This window comes from Vigna umbellata, chromosome 3 (genome assembly GCF_029865625.1).
Source record: "Vigna umbellata cultivar VRB3 chromosome 3, Vumbellata_1.0, whole genome shotgun sequence".
Lineage (NCBI taxonomy): Eukaryota > Viridiplantae > Streptophyta > Magnoliopsida > Fabales > Fabaceae > Vigna > Vigna umbellata.
The window spans coordinates 44003468-44024996 of NC_142167.1; the positions used below are offsets into that span (position 1 = coordinate 44003468).

At 28.2% G+C, this 21529-nt stretch overlaps 3 protein-coding genes across 3 annotated transcripts; 2 read left to right on the plus strand and 1 right to left on the minus strand.

The window, feature by feature from the left end:
* The first annotated feature begins 396 nt into the window (after window positions 1-396).
* LOC124830788 (annexin-like protein RJ4) lies at window positions 397-3201 on the plus strand. Its single transcript, XM_047304603.2, has 6 exons — window positions 397-556; window positions 979-1124; window positions 1223-1438; window positions 2089-2301; window positions 2439-2528; window positions 2761-3201. Exons 1-6 carry the CDS (start codon window positions 484-486, stop codon window positions 2962-2964), a joined length of 942 nt encoding a protein of 313 aa, XP_047160559.1. The 5' UTR covers window positions 397-483; the 3' UTR covers window positions 2965-3201.
* Window positions 3202-7222: 4021 nt separating this feature from the next.
* Window positions 7223-10568, minus strand: LOC148202602 (annexin D4-like). The gene is made up of 6 exons (XM_088108303.1): window positions 10408-10568; window positions 9899-10074; window positions 8797-9015; window positions 8085-8309; window positions 7703-7771; window positions 7223-7613 (listed from the first exon to the last, which is right to left on the minus strand). The coding sequence occupies exons 1-6, from the start codon at window positions 10451-10453 to the stop codon at window positions 7404-7406; spliced, it is 945 nt and encodes a 314-aa protein (XP_087964429.1). The 5' UTR covers window positions 10454-10568; the 3' UTR covers window positions 7223-7403.
* Window positions 10569-16999: 6431 nt separating this feature from the next.
* On the plus strand, window positions 17000-20222 carry LOC148202603 (annexin D3-like). Its single transcript, XM_088108592.1, has 6 exons — window positions 17000-17165; window positions 17632-17777; window positions 18214-18441; window positions 19096-19308; window positions 19514-19603; window positions 19941-20222. The coding sequence occupies exons 1-6, from the start codon at window positions 17090-17092 to the stop codon at window positions 20151-20153; spliced, it is 966 nt and encodes a 321-aa protein (XP_087964718.1). The 5' UTR covers window positions 17000-17089; the 3' UTR covers window positions 20154-20222.
* The last annotated feature ends 1307 nt before the right edge of the window (window positions 20223-21529 follow it).

The following is a 21529-nucleotide window of genomic DNA, read 5'->3' on the forward strand; positions in this document are numbered from 1 at the left end:
ATTTTATTTCCCTAACAATAGTAACAGCAAATTAAGAACTTGATTGCATCTCAGAAAATTCTAGATGTGCCACATCATTACCATGATTACAATGCTGCTTTATTATTCTTTGAATCAGACAATCAACCTTACATGTGGCATTGATTTGATCACAGAGGGTCGGCACAAATTTTTCACCAATAAATAAACTATTTCTGCAGTTGATTACTTAATGGCAAAATGGCCCTGGAGTTTGAAAATAGTGTGAGAGAGAAGGGAAAGAAAATCAATGTAATAAATTATTGTCTGAAAAAAGCTAGAAACCTTATCGGATTTCAAGGCTTGGATTGGTACTAGGTAGATTTTACTCATCCCAAAAGAAAAATTACAGCAAAAGTTGTATACATGTATAAGGTATTTGTCTACATACCTTCTTATAAATAGAAAGTATGTGGGCATAGCTTTCTTCATCACACCATCATAAACAAACATACACACTCATCAATGGCTACCCTTATTGCTCCCAGCAACCACTCTGCCCAAGAAGATGCTGAAGCTCTCAGAAAGTCTTTTGAAGGTGGCTTATCACCACCATCATCATCATAACGATCCCCTTTGTTGTTTGGATCATACTTATTCATGACCTTGTTGATTTTGAAGAGTTTATCTAACGAAAATCTGCGACAAATTTGCAATCTTGATTAACCATTTAATTTCAGTTTGAACTAGAAAGTGATTTTTTTGTATCTCAGGAATCTGATATACTTGTGTAAATGTTTGCAAAGGGTCTTTAAAATGAACGAGTTTGAGTGATTTTCAACTCTGTAGGATGAGAAAACTGTGATCGTAATACTGATTAACATGTAGTTTCAGTGTTGACTTGAAAGTACTGTTTTTTATTCGAGGGTAATCTGTTGGAGTGATGAACCTGGTGTATTTCTGTGTATCTATGAAATGGGTGTTTAGAATGACTGGGATCGATTGATTTCAATTTTGTAGGATGGGGTACTGATGAGAACCTTATAATAACAATATTGGGTCATAGAACTGTTCATCAGAGGCAACAAATCAGAAGAGTTTATGAGGAAATTTACCAGGAGGATCTTGTGAAACGCTTAGAGTCTGAGATCAAAGGAGACTTTGAGGTGCCTTCTATGTGAAATGTTGTTTTTAATTTTCCGTGTTCCTTTTGAAATTCTTGTGTGCTAATTGAACTCTGTACTGTGTTACTGGTACTGAACAGAAAGCTGTGTACCGATGGATTCTTGAACCTGCAGATCGTGATGCTGTTTTGGCCAATGTTGCCATCAAGAGTGGCAAAAACTACAATGTCATTGTGGAAATTGCCACTATCTCCTCCCCAGAAGAGCTTTTGGCTGTTAGACGTGCTTATCTCCTCCGCTACAAGCACTCTTTGGAAGAAGATCTTGCAGCACATACCACTGGCCATATACGCCAGGCAAGTTCTTGTGCATTGAATACATGTTTGATCCACTCTATCTTGAAAAAGCAAGGATCTTTTTGCCCTATTTCTTAAGAGATCACTTTTTTGTTCAATGTTTTCAATCTGATTACATTTAAGAGTGAAGGCTAAGTAGCCAAATCAGCTGTCAATTTTTCTTCAGTTGCATGATGGGGTTTTTTGTTAGACATGTGGAAACAAGGGTTTGATCCGAAGTAGCTAGGTAAGGTTTCTGAATTATAAGTGAAGGGAATGTTATGGTGCATATGATCTCAGTTTTTACTTCACTTTATTTTTGGAAGACAATGAGGATTGATTGTGTAGACTGCTAGTTTTACAGATGCACCAGATATTCACCCTTGTCCTTTGGATGAACTTTCCCAATTGACACAAGTGTGAAAAGATAGAAAAGAATAGCTTTTGACCAATTTCTTGATTGATAACATCTTTTAAGTATTTGTATTCTAAAATAATATCAGATTAGATGTGAATTCTGCTTTGTAGTTTTTTGGGATTTTCTAATAGACATGTGGCAACACAAGTTTGATTTTGATCCAGTGTAGATGTAAGTATAAGCTTCTGACTTTATAAGTAAATGGAATGTTATGGTGCTTATGATCTTAGTTTTTGTGGTTGATATTGAGCAGCTTCTAGTGGGGTTGGTGACCTCATTCAGGTATGTTGGTGATGAGATCAATCCAAAATTGGCACAAAGTGAGGCTGAAATTCTTCATGATGCTGTGAAAGAGAAGAAGGGTTCCTATGAAGAGGCCATCAGGGTCTTAACTACAAGGAGCAAGACTCAGCTCATTGCAACTTTCAACCGCTACAGAGAGATCCATGGCACTTCCATCTCTAAGGTACACAAAAAGGAAACACTAACATATCACCAAAATCATTATCATAGTTTTCTACATATGCCATTCATAAGAGAAACCAGTAAAAGTTTAGATGTTTTACTTTATGACCTTATATCTGATATTTCTTATGTTTGCAGAAACTGGTGGATGAAGGATCTAATGATTTTGAGAAGGCATTGTACACCACCATCCGTTCCATCAATGATCATTTTAAGTACTATGAAAAGGTGTGATGTTTTAACTCAATTTTTTTCTGATAGTCCTATCCAATCTCACTGTATTTCCATCCTTGAAATTTGGGTTTCATCAAGAGAATAGTCCTATCCAGTTCACAGCATATAACATATTTGAATTTGTTGATGTCATGAAAAATGAAATCACCCTGGATGTTGAAAATCAACAAACCCTTATGAAAATATCTACTATGATTCACATTGATTTTTGTTTTTCCAATGTTAGGTGGTGAGAAATGCTATCAAGAAGGTTGGAACTGATGAGGATGCACTCACCCGTGTGGTTGTGAGTAGGGCTGAGAAGGATCTGAAGATAATCTCAGAGGTTTACTACAAGAGAAACAGTGTTCTTCTTGAACATGCCATTGCCAAGGAAATTTCAGGGGATTACAAGAAGTTCCTTCTCACTCTGTTGGGGAAAGAGGACTGAGTTTTTTTTTTTTGGAGGGCATTTGTGATAATGAGTTTAGAACACCCCAACTCATACTTGTGTAATTTGGTGTTTCCGGTGTTGCTTTTCCTTTAGTTTGTATTTCTCCTTTCTCTTACCTTAAGTATGTGAACATAGATTTCTTCTATGAGTGGTAATGTGAGAGCTGTTTGGTGGCTATAAATTATGAACAGACTAAACAATAAAAGATATCATGAGAATGCCCTTTTCTTTTAAGATTCATTTTGAACTATAAAATTGATAAGATCTGTGGCTAATTTCAACTACAAACTTCACATTGAAACATGTGTATTGTTAATGGAACTGATTCTGGTACAAAATATCTCAGTTACAAACATAGTGTCACGTTAGATAAAACAATATAAACACATAAGATACCTTTTTGTGATAGAGATTTATGTATATGTGTTTTGGGTCTAAGAATCTAATATTACATGTGCAAATATTTGGATCCAAATTTTGGCTAATTTGATGCTAGAAATGTTTAGCATGAATAAGTGATGGTCTGATGCACATTTCAATCCAAATTTTGGCTAATCAGATACTATATATTCTATGAGCATGAATCATGTTCATCATGGAGTTAGAATTTATCTTACGAAGTAGATTATGCAGTAGAATATGACAGCAAAGAAAGTTACTACAAGAAGCCAAAGAAGGAAAGTCTCGGTATAAAACTACAAATGAAATATACAAACATGAGTGATAATGTTCAAAACAGAGAAGAATCATGCATCAAACACTTTTAATCATAAAGTACAATTATTGGTGCTTTACCAATGTACGCTAAATGATTCATCAAAAATACTACTAAAATTTCGAAACCTTTTTTAGATTAAGGGAGGGAAAAGCAAAGGGAAATAACACAAATATATGGTGTAATTGGTGAAAAGAGAAAAGTGAAAAATAATTTTAATTAATGGTGAAATTTATTGAACTATTACTATTTATTTTTATTTTTATATTTATCTATTTCCTCATCCCATATGTCTCTTCAATATCAAAGACCTTCAATTTATTTTTTGTCTCATCTATTTTCAGTTATCGACTTATTTGTATCACATTTGGATGAAAAAAGGACAAACATAAGACTGCCAGTGTTAGGTAAGAATGGATGAAAAAAGAAAACGAGTAATAAAATAAAAGTAAGAGATACTAGAGACTTGAAGTAGAAAAATAATGAATAAACATAAAAGAAAAAATGAAAATAAAATAAGATATGAATTTTACAGCTTTTTAATATTTTCCTTTTTCATTACATCAACCCATACAGTTTTGAAAATATTTTTTTAACAATTTTTGAGTTATTTATATGCTAATTTATAGTCTATGATTAATCTGTTTTAAATATACGTACTGTCATAAAAAAAAAGTTAAGAAAAGATGATTCATTTCTTTTTCAATTATTCACCTGCCATTCTATTTCTCATGTGCTATTTGGTTGAGTAAAATGGTAGGTGGAGAAAAAATCAAAATTAAAAAGAAAAAGTGATAAGACACTGAAAATGTTGGTTTGTGTACAGAGATGATAAAAGGGTGGGACGTGTGTATCGACACAGGTATCAATTTTTTTAAAATATTAATTAAATAATTGAAATTAAAAAAAAAATATAATATTATCAAAGTATCTAACGGAAAAAAAATATTTTTTTCCCATGTCAACTATAAAAAGAAATATATTTATATAATGTGTTTATTATTTTAAGATAATAAAAAAATAATATAATTTTTATTATTTTTATTTTTATTATTATTATCATAATTATAAAATTAAACATAAATATATTTTTTTAATTTTAGTTTAAATAATTTTTATTTATTTTGTTCTTTAATTTTTTATTTAAAAATGGTTAAGTTTAAAAAATGTCGAATAAAAAACATTAAATTTAAAGAAATGATATTTTAAGGGGTGAAATTGAGAAAATAATTATTTTAATTTAAAACAATACTATTTAAAAAGTAAAACTGAAAAATAATTATGGACACGAAATACAAAATCTCTTTTATATATAAGTATAAATATTATATAAAAATATCAAATAATAATTAAAAAAGAGTTAAATAATAAGAATGATCAAATTTATATTTTAGTATCATTAACATAAAAAAGTTAATATAAACTTTGTAGATTAATTAAAAGGAATAAAAATATTTTAATAATTTAAAACGGATAAAATATGAGGTAGAAATCGAGTTTAAAGATAAAAATGATATATATATATATATATATATATATATATATATATATATTTATCTCCTATGCTTTTCTTATATCTAATTTAAAAAATCACGTATTCTTTATAAATATGTCTATAGTGTCAATATGTAAGTATTTTCGGTCAAAACCAAAATAAATTTATTTATCATAAAAATAAATTTATTTATCATTCATAAGTTAGGTAAAGAATGGGAGATGTGTAAAGTTTTTTTTAAAGATAATTTAAGATGACAAATTTAGAAATTTAAAGATGTAATAAAAGAGCTCGTAACTTTGAACTTAGTTCAACTATCAAAAATATTGAAATGAACTAAAAGAAAATACCTAATCACTTTAAAACATCAAAAACATGATTAATCATATAAATATTCTTAAAATTTTTAATTGAATAAATTAATAAAATTGCTATTTTATATATTAAATTATTCATTTACAATCTATCAAACCTTAATTTATAAATATTAATAATTTAAATTATAACATCATTATGTACTTATATATTCTAAACATAAAAAACAATTAATATATTAATTGTTTTTATTATTTTAATTTCAATTAAGATTAAGGGAATATAGTCCGGAGTGAAATAGTTGGATTGGATTTAAATCTAATTTTTATTATTTTAATTTTAATTCAGTTTAACGGACTCAAAAAGTTGGATTAGATTTAAATTCAGCTTTATAACTTTGAAAATAAAATAGTTTGAATATTTATAAACTGGTTTGATACCAATTTTAAAATTAATATTTTTAAATATAATTTTAAATTCAAATTAACTTAAAATTAATATGTACTTTTTAAGAATATTTAAAAAAATATGTTAAATCTTTCATATTTCATAAAAGTGTACAATTGATTAATAATCTATAAAATAAACCAGTAATTGATATTTGATAAACATTTGATATATTTGTTTAGATCTAGATATACCTCGTGAATGTGAATGTATGCAAGTTCTTAATAAAACAAAATAGTGTATTACTTTAAATTTTAATGTTAAAAAGAAAGGAACATAATATATCAATTAATATATTTTAGTATAAAGGGTATAAATAAATATAAAAACAATATATGTATTTAATAAACAGTAATATATTTTTAGTTGGGTTAGTCCCTCAATTTCTGTGTAAATTTTTCTTTTACAGTTTATGTTATATATTTATTAAGAGCTGAAAATAGGAAATATAAAATATTTTTATTTTATGTTCGTCTTGTTTTCACATTAAATCAAAGACATATAACACTTTGAGACGATGTACAAAGGAATACAATATATATATATATATATATATATATATATATATATATATATATATATAATTGATATTATTTTACTTTTAATTGAAAATAACTATAAAATTGAATTATGTAAAATATATATGGAAGGTATTTCATCAAATCATATTTTATATATTTTTAATTAACATTTATTTAAACAAATAATATTTATTTGTTATCATATCATATTCCCTATTATTATTTTCAACAGATAATTTTTTTCTGTGTTTTCATATACTAGACGTGTACTATCGTCAATATTTGTTAATTATATCTATTAATTTAAATTTATAATGAATATTAGAAAAATAAGCTTTAAAATTGATATTGAAAAAAAAATATCAGTTTTAAAATGGTATCAAACTTATTGATAAAAATCAGCTTAATTTATTTTTTTAAAAATATGAATTTGAAATAACGAATTAAACTAGTACAACAATAAAACCGATTCAATCTGACCTAGTGAAAATGAGTTAAGTTATTTTTCTTTTAAACTGTTTATTTCAAAGTTGTTTTTAATGTATAAGTCGTTTATAATCGTTTTTGTCTATTTTTAAATACAATATTCGGAAATGTGAATTTATAAATTGTATTATCGATGACATGAATGAAACAACAAGATTACAAAGTAAATAAGTTGATTCACATATGTTTATTTGCTATTTACCTAAAGGTTTAACCTAGCATAAAGCACAACAAAAATTGTAACATGATAGAAAAGGATATTTGTCTTGGAAGAAATACCAGAATGATTTTATTTGATTACACTTTCACTTTTGCTTTTGTGACAATGATAGTTCAAGATGAAGAAGCATCATGCAGTGAAAATGAGCAGCAACAACCAAAGGAAAAACAATACATTGTATAGAAATTAAAAACAATTTCATCTTCCAAGGTTTTCTTCTCCTTTTAACTTCTTCAATCAGCCTCCTCTGACGATCAAATTTAGCAAGAAATCCTTGTAGTTTCCTCTAGCAACCTCTTCCACTTTCTGTGGCAAAGAAACTCCATACAGATTATGGTACTGTGCTTGTATTTCCTTCATATCAACTTCAGCTCTAGTAACAATCACACGAGTAAGAGATTTCTTAGTATTCTTATCCACATCAATTTTCAATGCTGCATTCAAAACCTGGACATAAAAAAAGAATTCTAGTTATAACAAATTTCATAATTCTCATCATGGAAAACAGGAAACAATTGCAAGAACTTTCATGTAACCTTGCTGAAGTATATCTGTGGGATACAAAGGCATTGCACAGTCTCTTTAAATCTTAAGTCGTCAAGATCCTAGCCACAAGCAGTGAAGGTTTTGTCAGAAATAGAATCTCATCATGTTTGAAGTATACAACAGAACCTCAAAACTACAGAATCATATGAAGATACCATGAGAGAATTCAAATGTAATGGTGCATCAGTTGTGTTCGTTCTGATAACTCAAACTGATATTTCTTGAAGTTTACTAAGATTGAACATAATCTCTTTGTTTTTGTATCATTTACAACAATGGCCTCTTGTATTGATAGAAAAAGATGAAAGATGCTGTGTGTAATCTGAGAAAATGTTAGGTACTGTCAATATAATTTACTCTAGTGTTGAATACCTCATCAAGGTTTTTGCCAGAAATCTCTTTGTAGTGCTTGTAAACTGCCTGAAGATGTAGCTTGCTTCTTGTTGACAATATCCTTATCACTTCATCATCCTCATTAATAGGTTTCTTATGAGCATTCTTGATTGCATTGGAGAGGACTTTGGCCTCTGATTTTGCAGTGTCATCTTTAACCTTGGATCCTTCATATCTATAGGCACTTAGTAGAGCAATCAATAGCTGTGCACACAAGTAATAGGTGTTAATTTGATTTAGTTGTGCTGATATATATATTAAGGACAAATCACATACAACCTAAATATCATTTCTTATTTTATCAAACACAATGTTACATTTCATTTCTAAGCTTTAATGGACATTGTCACAGTGTTATTTATATGACAAAAAAATAATTAAATATAATTCGAGGTTAAATATGTTTTTAGTCGTCATTGAAAAAGTTGTGTTTCATTCCTAAATTAATGTAAAACATTTTTCCTAACAAACAACATGTGGAGTGTTTCTATATGACAAACCAAGTTTCACAGTACACTAAAATATAACCTCCATGTATCATTTATTTATTGAGAGGATGTTTTACACATTTTTCATAAAATATAGAGACTAAATACTTTATAATTTAGTTTAATAACTAAACACATTTTTTTATGGGACGAAAAACATATTTAATCCTTTTTTTTGACAAGATGGTGCAAGTGTAACTCACCTTTCTTTCAATGGCATGGATGTGAGAGGCAACATCTTCTTCAATGGAGTGGTCAAAGAGGGAGTGATAGGCCTTCCTAGCTCCTAATAGCTGTTCTGAGGATCTAGTGCATGCAACCTCAACCAAAACTCCATATGCATTTTGGCCCTTCTTTAGGGCCTCTCTTACTAAACGGGCATCTCTTTCCCAAGGGTGCATGGACCACAACACCACAGCATTCTGTTTAAACCACTCACGTAAGGGACCACATATCAGATCAACTGTTCCAACTTTTCGATCTTGTTTTCCAAAGTATTAAAAGTGAATAAAGCCAAGTCATATCAGCCAGAAATTACCATTCTTTTTCTTCTTTGATATTCAAAAAGATAATTTAATAGTAATAATAATAATTAAGATTTTTTCTTCCATGAGTTCCTTAATCTAACAACAGCAAAATATACATTAATGAAAAAATAAAAATACAAGATGGGAAGTCTATTTTATGGAAAATGTGTATATTTCTTGTTACATAAACATATTTATTGAATTCAAGATTATAAAAATCATCTAGACTCAATCTGTTTATGTTTTTATTTATTGAAAATGTAAAAAAAAAAAACTAAAAGTAATTATTGTCATTGATTTTGTTTGAACTTTGCGAAAAGAAAAGAATCTAAAAATTAAAACATATTCCTAATTATCTTGAGAATTTATATTTACATTGAAGAAAATGTAATTATATTTATCATTGGCTTTAAAATGCAAAGTTCGTTTTATCACTACAATATATCAAAAACCAACTTTTACTTTATATAAAACCTCATATATTAGTACATAATCAAACTCCTTTAGTACATAATCAGATTGAAACATAAGCTTGTGATCCCAAATTAGCATTCTTTATATCATCAACAGATAGTATTATAAGAACAATTCAGCTTTGACTTCATCATCAAATAAACTAAAAATAGGTAACATCAACATCTGGCCATGGAAGCACATTTCACAGTTTCCAAGGATATTCAACTCTCAAAGGAAATTCACTTGTGACATTACAGAACAGAGTAACCATAAACAGAACATCATGTACACAGAACAGATTAACCTGGAAGGAAAAATGTACCTTAAAACGCACGAATTCATGCTTGAGAAGACGAACATAGGCATCATCCCACCTCTGAAAATGGCGTTCATGATCCTCAGTGAACAAATGTGGTGTCTTCTTCCTGAAAGATTCTCTCTCCTGAGGATCCCATTTTCCCAGTAATGTTACCAATGATTTCTCATCCACTCCATGCCCTGAAAACACCATCCACCACTAATCATAAACCACATGGTTTTCCCAAAAAATGTCCCTCAGAAACAATCTTGGTTAAACAAAATTATTAATTTCTGTCATGCCAAACCAGCACATTATATAATCTTATCAGTAAATAAGATTAGTTTCTGATTCAGTATTGGTACCCACAGCAAATTTACACTGAGTATAAACATTTTAACAAAGAAAAAAATAAACTTTAATATACCCTTTTGATTAATTCAGCATGTCTGATAAGGACATGCGTGTTTGATAATATTAAAAGTGAAGGAACATGGTATAAGGTTATGAGTGGTTGAAGAGAATGAGAGAACCTGAGAAAGCTTGGGTTAGTGCTTCTAACTCTTGATGGAAAGCCATTGTGATTGTTCTGTGTGCGAACTTTGAAGATGATAGAGTTAAAGACGGTCACTTTATAAGACCCTCCAAGGGTATTGTCGTCATTTAAGGTGCAATTGACAAAATATCAAGTGAAACTTCTTCTGTTCTTACCACCTTTGACCAATGGATGAACCCTTGAAATCTTAAATAAGAGAGTTACTACCTAACAGAGGACTTAAAAAGACCCATTTGTCCTTGACAGCACATATATATGTACTGTTTCTGAACTTAATTGTATTTTTTTTATTCATAAACTTAATAATTATGTGGCAGTGGAATTCATAAATAAGAGTGTTTTTTTTAAGACAGTTGAAATTATGCTAATATGGAGTTTATTCTGAAACTTTAATGATTTTAATGAACTTGAAATGTTATTGTAAATTGAGATAACAGTAAATATTGGTAAAATTCATAACTCAAAATTAATACAATAAATATAGATTTCGGTTGAACAAATGATATAAAGTTGTAAAGAGAGAGGGGGGGAGAGAGAAAAAATATTAATTACTTTTATAAGTTATTGAAGTGATTGCAGTTGCAGACATGCCCTTCATTTTTTGCTGTATACAATTAAGCCACTGGGATGATTCGATTTCTAATATGACCACTTAAAATGCTAATATTTAAATATAATGCAATCATTGATGTTAATGGAATAATTGACTGAATTTTATACAAGGGCCATTGAATAGATTTGCTTTTATAGCTTTTTCCTTGATCAAGCTGTTTTCCTTTTATATTTCATTATGTTCTTATCAGAAAAAAAAAAGATTTATTTTTAAAGATTTCGTGTGTTTGGCTTATTTATTAAACATATCACGTTTTACAATAAACCTAATGTGAAGGAATTTATAATAATCGATTTTATAGTTAAAATAGTTTAAAATGAAATGAAAAAAAAAATCTAAAAATGAGTTCATATATATAACTTTTAGTTACAAGGTTCAAAATTTTATTTTCAGATGTTAAAAATGTATAGTCCACAATTTTAAGCAATCAAACATGCATAAGTAGTATCTGAAAGAGTGTTACTATCACACCGACAATTTTCTTTTTTCAGAAATTCATTATGGTTTAGGAACAGTTTTGCTTGTTGAATTTATGTAATATGACATATATAATAATTTTCAGCTTTTATGCAAACAAGTTAAGCTCATAATAAAATATTTAATTAATTTTGACCTTCCAGAAGTGCAACCTATGATAAGTTGCTTACAATCCTTAATTTAACTATTATATATATCACTCAGTATATTAGATGAAAAATAATACATATAAATAAAGATGTATTAGTTTAATTATATTCTTTCATTGTTAAAGATTCCACGTAATAACAAAATTTATTATTTATTAAACATAAATTATATCATTCATTATTAAAATTTAATTTTATGTTCAAACTTTTCAATAACAAAGAAATGAGTTAAAAGATTTATATTTAACTAAAATAAAAAATTATAATATATTAAATAAAATATAAATAATTTTATAAATTTAAGTCAAACTTATTTTTTTTTCTTTATGAAAAGAATGTGAATTTAAGTTGTAACATAAAGAAAAAGTTACATTAGTTCACTGAAAATCTATGTTATGTATCTATAATTATAGTAGGATAAGCACAATCATTGTAAGATACAGTCTGGAATGAAATGAAAGCATGTAGGTAGGGAATAGATATATTAAAGAATCCATGTGAGAAACATGGCTTGAAATTTTCCAAACATGAATGGACATAATTGTTTGTTTTCATGTAAATCTGAGTACCTGTGGGACATGTACAAAGAAAGCTTTCAAACATGAACCAGACATTTAACACTTGTTTTTTTCAGAAATTTCAAAGAAAGTTTGGAACACAAAAAATATAAAACATAAAAAAGTAAGCATAGAAAATTCTTTTAAAAAAAATTATATAAACAAATTTGATTAATATAGATTGAAAAAGTTTTAAAGACCAGTTTAAATATTTTATTTTAAAAACACGAAGGTTTAAGTCGTTATTATTATTAAGGGATGAACTTAAAGGTAATTCAATTTCATAAAATCAACTTATAAGGTGAAATTTACACCTACTTATATATTATAAATTGATTTTATTTTTAGTGGACTTTCAACGCATCACCTTATACCGAGATATATACATCTTAAATATGAGACTAAACATTGATGGATAGTCCGATAACAACCTCATAGCAGATGAAACAATATGCTCAACAAACAACAATATCACTAAGATAAGTTTTAATCATAACTCTGATATCATACTAAGAAGTGAATTTAAGCCTGTAAAATAGATCTATTTGTTTACTTTATATATATATATATATATATATATATATATATATATATATATTAAGTTAAATTATTTTCACATAAATATTTGATATGAATTTTTATTAGTTTTTATTTGTTGTTTGTTGATTTTCATGAAATTCTTAACAACTAAAATTTCATCTTGTTGATAATTAAAAAAGTTTAAATCATGTTAAAAGAATAGATCTTGTGATTAGAGGAAATTTTAAAAAATGTAGTAAGACAGAAAAAATATAACATATAAAATCTAAATAAGAAAAAGAAAAACATTGTTTTCATTGACCAAATAATCATAAAAGAAATATCTCAGAAATTAACTGCTAAAAGCACTTATTTATAAGTAAAAAAAAAGTTAAAATTGGAAAAAGTAGCTCTATTATTGTTACTTTTAAGTTAGAAAAAGTTTTATACATGGATTGGATTGCTTTGTGGAATAAAAAGTCACACAAATATCATCAAAATCTAAATAATAAAATAATAATCGAAATATGTCTTATTTTAAACATCAATTATTCTTTGTAGTGTTTTAAACTTTCATTTAAATAACACCGTATTTTGTTGTTGACTTAAAAATATCATGATATACTTAATTGAATAATATATTTATTTATTTATTTGGAAAACTATCCATCAATCATTTCCACTCTTTCAAATATCTAAAATAGTGAGAATGCCTATTCTCAAAAGCTTATTCATATTTTATTGAAGAACTCAAAAATTGACCCTCAAGGTTGGCAATTATTTAATTTCAGCAATTAATAGTTTTCACTAATTTTACTTTTATAAATTTACTATACTTTTCGCATGAAATTTAAGATTTAGAGCTAAAAACAAACCATCTCTTTGATTCCATCTTTTATTTTATTAACCAAATATTTATTGATTACCGATAATTGATCCAAAAAATTTGAAAGATTTTTTTTAATAAAATCTCCATCAATCATAATTTTTCATATGCAAATATTCAAATTCAAAATCATCGTCAAGGACACAAACTTGAATATGACTCTATCCTGGAACCTGTGGTTCCACACACATACAAACACAGCCAAGGTATAAAATCTTAAAAGATAACTATTCTGTAAACACATGTTCACTCTTTTTCTAATGTTTTGGTGACATGTAACATATGTTTATAGTTTTTGGAGTGTCTAACATGGGACCCGTGTCCTTGTTGAGGAAAACGTGGTCAGAAATTTTACCATATAAATTATTCATGCACGTTGTTGTCTCGATGAAAGTGAAGCTCATATTTATTTGTACAAGTAATTGAAGGTGCAACACTGAAGGTGTTCATATGAATTTGATTGGATATTTTAACTTAGTCAATAAACAAGTGTGAATTTGTGTAAGATAATCCAAAGCTACGCTGAGATAATTATGTAGAGGCATAAAGTTGGTCTACAATTGCCAAGGTCATTGCACTTTTTTTTTAAATAGAAAAAATGTGCATAATTCACCTAGGAAAAGGTGTTGAACTAATATTTTTTTGTAACAATTTTAATAAAAAAATACAATTATAATTGTTGACAAAATCACAATATTAAAGCAAATATGTTAATTTATTTAAAGAGATGAAATCAGTTAGATTTTTCAAACAATTCACATCCAATAATATATAATTGTCTAATGACATATATTTACTCATGATGACACCATGATCTATTTTTAGAAGACTTGCATTAAATAGATTTAAAAATATATTATCTTTCATATGACCATTACATTATATTATGGCTTACATCTTATCTTAACTCACCTTCAGAGACATATTCTCTCATCGCTCACCCTCCTATCCTTCCTCCTCCCTCTCCACTTCTCTCTCTCTCATTTAGTGAGTCTATTCACTAGCCTAGTGAAACCATCATTTGACGAGTGTATTGTCCAACCAATAACTCAATTCACTTAACATCCAATTCCTTTTGAATTATTTGGAACTCAAGAAGGGAACTTACTCACCCAACAAACAAATATTAGAATAAAAATCTCAAAACTCATCCAACGAATTTTATCTTATTCAACGACCTAACTGCCTTTAGCTCTCTGAATTTCTATAAAAACACATCCCCGCTTACTTGCGGTATCACCTGCCCAACGACTCAAACTCTTGCTAGCTAAATCCTTTAAACTCATCCAACAAATGTTTTGTCTGAAGATCTCTCCAGAATTTTAAATTGTCACTCTTATTTAGTGAATGGTGACTCGCCTAGTGAGTATACAATCTAACGAATATTGTCTGGTCTACTCAGAAAATTTATAAGTATATCAATTTGACATTGTTAGCTTCCACTTACGTTTTCTCTCTCTTAACAATTAAAAATGTATCTTCAAGTTTTAAGATAAGTTAACTCAAGTCATTAATTTCAAACTCACATACTTATCTTATCAATTAGAGCTTTCTTTGCACAATTGTAGAAACATTCCAAATATATTTGCTTAACCTACATTTAGTTCAAAATTTTACTTCATATAAAACCAATTGACTCAATTGTTATATTTCAAGGATTTAAGCTCACTCAACAATATTGAACACTTTATATCTCATTTTTAACAAAAAAAATCCAACCACACTTGATCGCTTAATTCACTTAAAATATTCACAAAAACAACAAAACAACTAACATACACATATCTTATTCAAATAACCTTTCAACTCATCATACCTTATAACTAAAATTTATCCAAACAACAAACATCAATTATTTTTTATAAACGACTACAATAGTCTATTTAACTCTACTCTAGAAATTCAACTCTCACAAAATATTTTATCTACATAAAAAAAAACTCATATCAATAATCTAAATATATCCTAATGATCATTTACATGTAAATATTAATCTTAAACTTAAAAGAATCACATGCAAATAATTTTCTCACACAAACATCTCACAAATTGATTTCAGGAAAAATAAAATATGAACTTCCTTTTATTTAGATTTTGATCGGATATGATGATTGTCCTCTACACCATAACTTCTATTGTACACTTTGATTTTTAAATAAATGGATAAAAGAAGTCTAGAGTGATAAAGAAAAAGAAAAAAATTACAAAAAAATATTGTTTTTATAAAATAAAATTTGATCAATTAATTTTCTATTTAATATTCAAGTTTTTTAATAATAAAATAGTTGAATTTTACTTATAATAATCTACTTTTAGGCATTTTCCGGTCCTTACAATTAATTATAATAGTTTTCTATAATTATATTACAATTATCTTTTATATATGGTTGTTAAGATTTGTGTGAATGGTGAGTAATGTGTTCCACAAGTTTTGGTAGATGGTAGGTGATATGATTATGAAATGTGTGATCAATGAATTATTTTATTTGTAGACAAAGAAGCACATCAATTCGTACTAAAGTAAATTGCTATCATTGCTAGAAGTCAAAACACATCAATAATATTTAGTAATTGAAGTAATTAAGCATAAAAAAGTTTTTTTTTTATATATTTTTGTTGCAACAAGTGTTTCACAAATTTTTAGAGCAGCCTAGGTTAAAGTCATTTATCAAAATTATTTTTTATCAAGCATAATCTTAGAATGTAATGTGCTCAATTGAATTTTTGAGTATTTTCTAAAATTTTCCCTGCACTTAAAGAAACAATTAAAAAGTTCAATTATCAAATTTTACAATTAAAAACCGATCAAAAAAGAAATTTTTGAAAAAAATCGTTTGTTTTGGATAAGCTTCTGACATTTTCAAAATAATTAAAATGAAAAAAGTAGTATTTTTATGTCAACTTCTTATGTCAACGTGTAGATTTATTTTTAATCATATAGTTTATACTTGCCTTTTTTATTTTATTTGCTTTAAAATTTATAAAGTATTTTAAAAAAATTAAATTAATTAAACATAACTTTTGGAAATATTTAATTAATAGTAACATGTTTTATTATAACATTGTTGAAAGCGAATTATTAAAAATGAAACATCGCAGAATGCCACTTAGAAGTAACTTATGTCATAGTTATGACAACCTGACCAGTTTGTCAGTCAGGTCCAAAAAATAAATAAGGGAAAAGTTTGGGGTGCTACCCAGAAATTCAAGAGAATGAAGATGCGCAATACAATTTCATAAAGCAAAGGCCTTTACTTGGAATTTCCTTCCCATGTTGAAAAACCGAGAAACGGCAGGGGCAAAATAGTAAATCTAAAGGCTTGTCGAAATCTTAATTTTAGCTAGCTTTGTTGAGGAGGGAACAAGAACTGAAACGTTCAAAAACACGTGTGTAACTGTTTCTTTTAATGTGGATTTGTTGTAAGCACTGAAAAACTCACCTTGGTTGTCTCAGGGAAATGGCGTCATTGAAACTGCCAGAGGTTGTTCCTTCTCCTACCCAAGACAGTGAAAGACTCAGAAAGGCTTTCCAAGGTTTCTCTCTACCTTTGTCTCAAAACATTGAAAGAAAAAACAACTGTTAAAGCTGAAGAAATTTGAAAAAACGAATTTTGTCATGATCCAATTGATGCAAGAATTCAGGAAGAAAAATTGTTTAAAAAAATATCAAAATTTTCAGTTTTTGAAGTTTGGGCTGATGGGTTTTCCGCAGACATGATTTTGTCTGCAATTGTGTGAGGTTCTTCGGTTTTCTACCGTCCCAATGGAGTCGAATGTTTGAGTTTATGACAAAGTTTTATACTTTGGGAATCTTTTTCCTGCATCTATAATGTATCTATAATGAACCATTATTAACATTTTCTCTTAGCCTTTATCTCTCATTTCTAATACGGTATAACAGCATCAGGCATGAACTTTTTCCAGCACAGTCTGTCACTGGAAATTTGGTGCAGGATTTGATATTAGAAGCTTTATGATGATTGTGGGAAATTTGGTGCAGGATTTGGGACAGATGAGAGAGCACTGATACTGGTATTGGGACACAGGAATGCTCAACAAAGGAAGGAAATTGCAGAAACTTATAAGCAGCTTTACAATGAATCACTGATTGATCGTCTCCATTCAGAATTGTCTGGTGATTTTAGAGTATGTCATGGTTTCTGGCTTTTAAGAAAATAGTTCTTCATCATGATGTTTTACTGGCGTATGTGATAGAATTCAATTGAAAATATTGGATTGCATTTTTTACTTTGTAGATTTCTGGATTACCTGAATGACTTTTCATTTTTTCAATTTTTTCTCTTGAAAACGAGCTTAAGCTTACATAAGCTTTTTGTCTGCTGTCATGGATTGATACGTTGTTTTTCAAAAGGAACAGATGTTCCGAAGAGAGAAGATGCAATATATGATTCAATCTTAGTATAGTTTGGACATGATATTGATATTTGCAGTAACAATTGTATAGGGCTTTTGTCCATGGATAAAGTTGACTTCATTGTTGAATTTCAATCATATTCCAAAATCATACCATTTTCTTTAAGTGATAATGTGATCTATGACTGACACTTGTGATGAGTGACAGAATGCTATAATTCTGTGGACTTACGACCCTCCAGAAAGGCACGCAAGACTAGCAAACAGTGCATTGAAAGCTAAGAAAAAGGGGATTAAACAACTTCAGGTTCTGGTTGAAATAACATGTGCTTCAACTCCTAACCATTTGGTGGCTGTCAGGCAGGCTTATTGCTCTCTCTTTGATTCTTCACTCGAGGAAGACATTATTGCCAATGTTGCTGCACCTCTCAGAAAGGTAAGGACATGGAAGTTTCGTAGACACACAGAACAAAAACATTTACCTGAGTTTGCCTAGTTAGGTTCAAGTGTGCATCTAGTAAGAAGTCGCTGTTTTTTAGGTAAATGTTCATGAAATGTTCCGTATTTCTCAGTTTAAGACTCAAGTTGTTGGAGATTCCATATCGCCTAAAGATAAGATAGATTTATAGTATATAAATGAATGCAAACCTCACCTTACAAGTTGATTTTGTGAGGTTGAATTAGACTTAAAATCTACTTCTTAACATAGTATTATGGAAACGCTTCGGAGTTTTGTTATATTAAGTTATGATGTGAGGACGAAGATAGAAAGAAAAAATAAAATTGATGGTGGAAGTGGGGAAGAACCAAAAATTAAGTTTCAAACTGTTAGTTTTTATACAGTTGATATCATTCATGCAGAAAACTCAAAGACAGGGAACACGGTTCAAAGCTGAAAGCTAAGGTTTGAATTGTCAGTGTAATTAATAATCAGAATTTCAGTTTCTTAAGAATATGAACTCTTTGAATAAGCTACTAGAGTCAGAATGTAATGTTGCATTAATGACTCACTACACTATCACATTTAATTTCCAATTTGTTCTATGGTTTGTTTTCTCTGGAAAAGTGATTGCATAATGCTGTTTTACAGCTTTTAGTGAGCCTGGTAAGCTCATACAGATATGATAAAGTTGCTGTAAATTTGGAGGTTGCCAAGTCAGAGGCATCAAAACTGCATGAAGCTATCAACAACAAAAAATTAGATGATGATCATGTTGTATGGACACTTAGCACCAGGAATCTTTTCCAGCTTCGGGAAACTTTTACATGCTACAACAACCTCTATGGGAATACATTGGAACAGGTTTTGCTTTCAAATTTTCTGTTCTTGTATAAGATTTTGATTTTTTTTTCCACCAACATTGCAACTGATCTATATCTTGTCACTTGTTGAAACAAGTATACCTTTTCACCTTAAGTTAAAACATTAGTTACTACAATGATGTGACAGTATCTTGGTAATTAACAGTTTAGAAAATTTCTCTGATAGTGGATTATTTTCTTGACAGGGCATAAAAAGTTGTGGTAATGGTGATTTGGAAGCTCTCTTACAACTGGTAATATTGTGTATAGATTCCCCTGAGAAACATTTTGCAAAGGTAAACGCTAATTTCTTCTACTGAAGCAGTGACTTATTAAATTAATTAACACATCATTATCTAGAAACTTGAAATGCTAAAGCTTTACCACAAAATCAGAATAATGTCACCTAACAGATGCTACAAATATTTTTCTTCTCAGACCCTTTTCAAACCAAGTTCAAGTTTATCTGCAATCTGAACAATGCTTGCTGCATGGACATTCAGTGACTTGTGAAATTCTTAGACAATTATTTTGCAGCTGCATGATTGTATAACTGTATCATTCATTTTGAGAATACTGAAAAGCAAGAATCGATTCTAATCTCATTGTTTTTGGCTTTTATGCACCTAAAAGGTTATAAGAGATTCAATTGTTGGTCTTGGAACCGATGAAGATTCACTGAGCAGAGCTATCGTAACTCGAGCAGAAGTTGACCTGTTGAAAGTAAGATTTGAATATTATAACATGTTCAAGATCAATCTTGATGATGATGTCTCAGGGGATACCTCAGGGGACTACAAAGATTTTTTGATGACTTTGTTAGGAAGAGGTCCAGAAGGAGAGTGATACTTTATAACTACCAACAAACACTTGTCTTATATAATCGTATTATATGATTGATTGTAGGATGACATATATTTACGTTCATTTGACATATATTATAAGAATAAAATGATTATAATGAAGTAAAATTTTATATTTTTCATAAGAAGAAAAAAGTAAAGAACAATAATAATGTTAAATGATTGTGAAAAATTTGTGTTAAATTGTGGTTGTTTTTATAAAATGTGGTTCAAAGAATAACCATTTCGTCAAGTTTAGGTAGTGATAGTGTTTGTTTGATATGGAAGTTGTTATATTGGGAGAAAAGATTTTGCATTACTTTTATAAAATGAAATAACAAAATATTTTAGAAACAAAACACAATTTCTATATTAATTTTAAGATAAATAAAAACATATTTAACTTGTGTTTCTTTTAATGATTCTCAATCATTAATTCCAAAATATACATATTTATTGAAAAAAATTATTCTGAATTGGAGTTTCAGGAATGTTAGTTTTGACTCTAGAAAGCACGTTCCAAAATAATGATATTAGTATTTTAGATTGAATATTCCAAAACACTTTTGGAACAACCTGAAGGAAGGGACAAGAATGTATTGTGCACAAGAAATTCAAAGAAATCGCAGCCAAAAACAATTAAGTTTGAAGTTAAATTATAAGGTTATTTTGGTCTCTTTGCTTTTACTATTGGGTGCTTATAGCAATTTTTGGATTGTAGGAAGAAAAACCCATATCTACGTTTGTGAAGATCCAAAACTCTAAGGTCCAAAGGGTAAAGCAAGCTAACAAGCAATATTATTTCATGATGTTTTCCAAAACTTATGGGTTATGAAAAAAAAAAATCAAAAATATCTCTAAAGATTGGTTGATAAAAAATGTTTAGGATAACACTAGGAACAATAAAAAAAAAAGATTTTTGAGTTGTACAATTTAGATGTATTCATAACAATTTTTTTTATTAATCTTAATTAAACAATTTAAAATGTATTTTTAAATTGAGTGTTAAAAAATGTTTCAAAGATGAAATGTTCAAGAAATTATTTTAATTTTTTAATTTTAATTATTTCCACTAATGATTGACTCATTTTACTCTTATTTATATATTTTGTTTATATCTTTATTTTTATCTGAGAAGATTAATGTTATTTTTATTATTAGATATATTAAATTATTAGATATTTTAGATAGATATATTATTTTTATTTTAGCTATTTGTTATTATTTTTTATTTATATTTTGAATTTAGTTTATATTTATTCTATTATAAATATAATATTATATGGGTATAAAAAAAATTAATCCTATACATAGTTTTTATTATATTATACATAATTTTTGCTATGAATATTTATGCATCATCATTTCATCCAATTATTA

What these genes read in the sequence shown, in the direction of transcription:
- LOC124830788 (XM_047304603.2), top strand. Translation starts at nt 484, where the DNA reads ATGGCTACCCTTATTGCTCCCAGCAACCACTCTGCCCAAGAAGATGCT. An exon ending in TCTCAGAAAGTCTTTTGAAG is followed by an intron (nt 557 to 978) that starts GTGGCTTATCAC and finishes TCAATTTTGTAG; the next exon opens with GATGGGGTACTGATGAGAAC. An exon ending in ATGGCACTTCCATCTCTAAG is followed by an intron (nt 2,302 to 2,438) that starts GTACACAAAAAG and finishes TTATGTTTGCAG; the next exon opens with AAACTGGTGGATGAAGGATC.
- LOC148202602 (XM_088108303.1), bottom strand. Translation starts at nt 10,453, where the DNA reads ATGGCTTTCCATCAAGAGTTAGAAGCACTAACCCAAGCTTTCTCAG. An exon ending in ATGAATTCGTGCGTTTTAAG is followed by an intron (nt 9,016 to 9,898) that starts GTACATTTTTCC and finishes TGGTTTAAACAG; the next exon opens with AATGCTGTGGTGTTGTGGTC. An exon ending in CTGGCAAAAACCTTGATGAG is followed by an intron (nt 7,772 to 8,084) that starts GTATTCAACACT and finishes GCTTGTGGCTAG; the next exon opens with GATCTTGACGACTTAAGATT.
- LOC148202603 (XM_088108592.1), top strand. Translation starts at nt 17,090, where the DNA reads ATGGCGTCATTGAAACTGCCAGAGGTTGTTCCTTCTCCTACCCAAGAC. An exon ending in ATGGGAATACATTGGAACAG is followed by an intron (nt 19,309 to 19,513) that starts GTTTTGCTTTCA and finishes TTTTCTTGACAG; the next exon opens with GGCATAAAAAGTTGTGGTAA. An exon ending in CTGAGAAACATTTTGCAAAG is followed by an intron (nt 19,604 to 19,940) that starts GTAAACGCTAAT and finishes TGCACCTAAAAG; the next exon opens with GTTATAAGAGATTCAATTGT.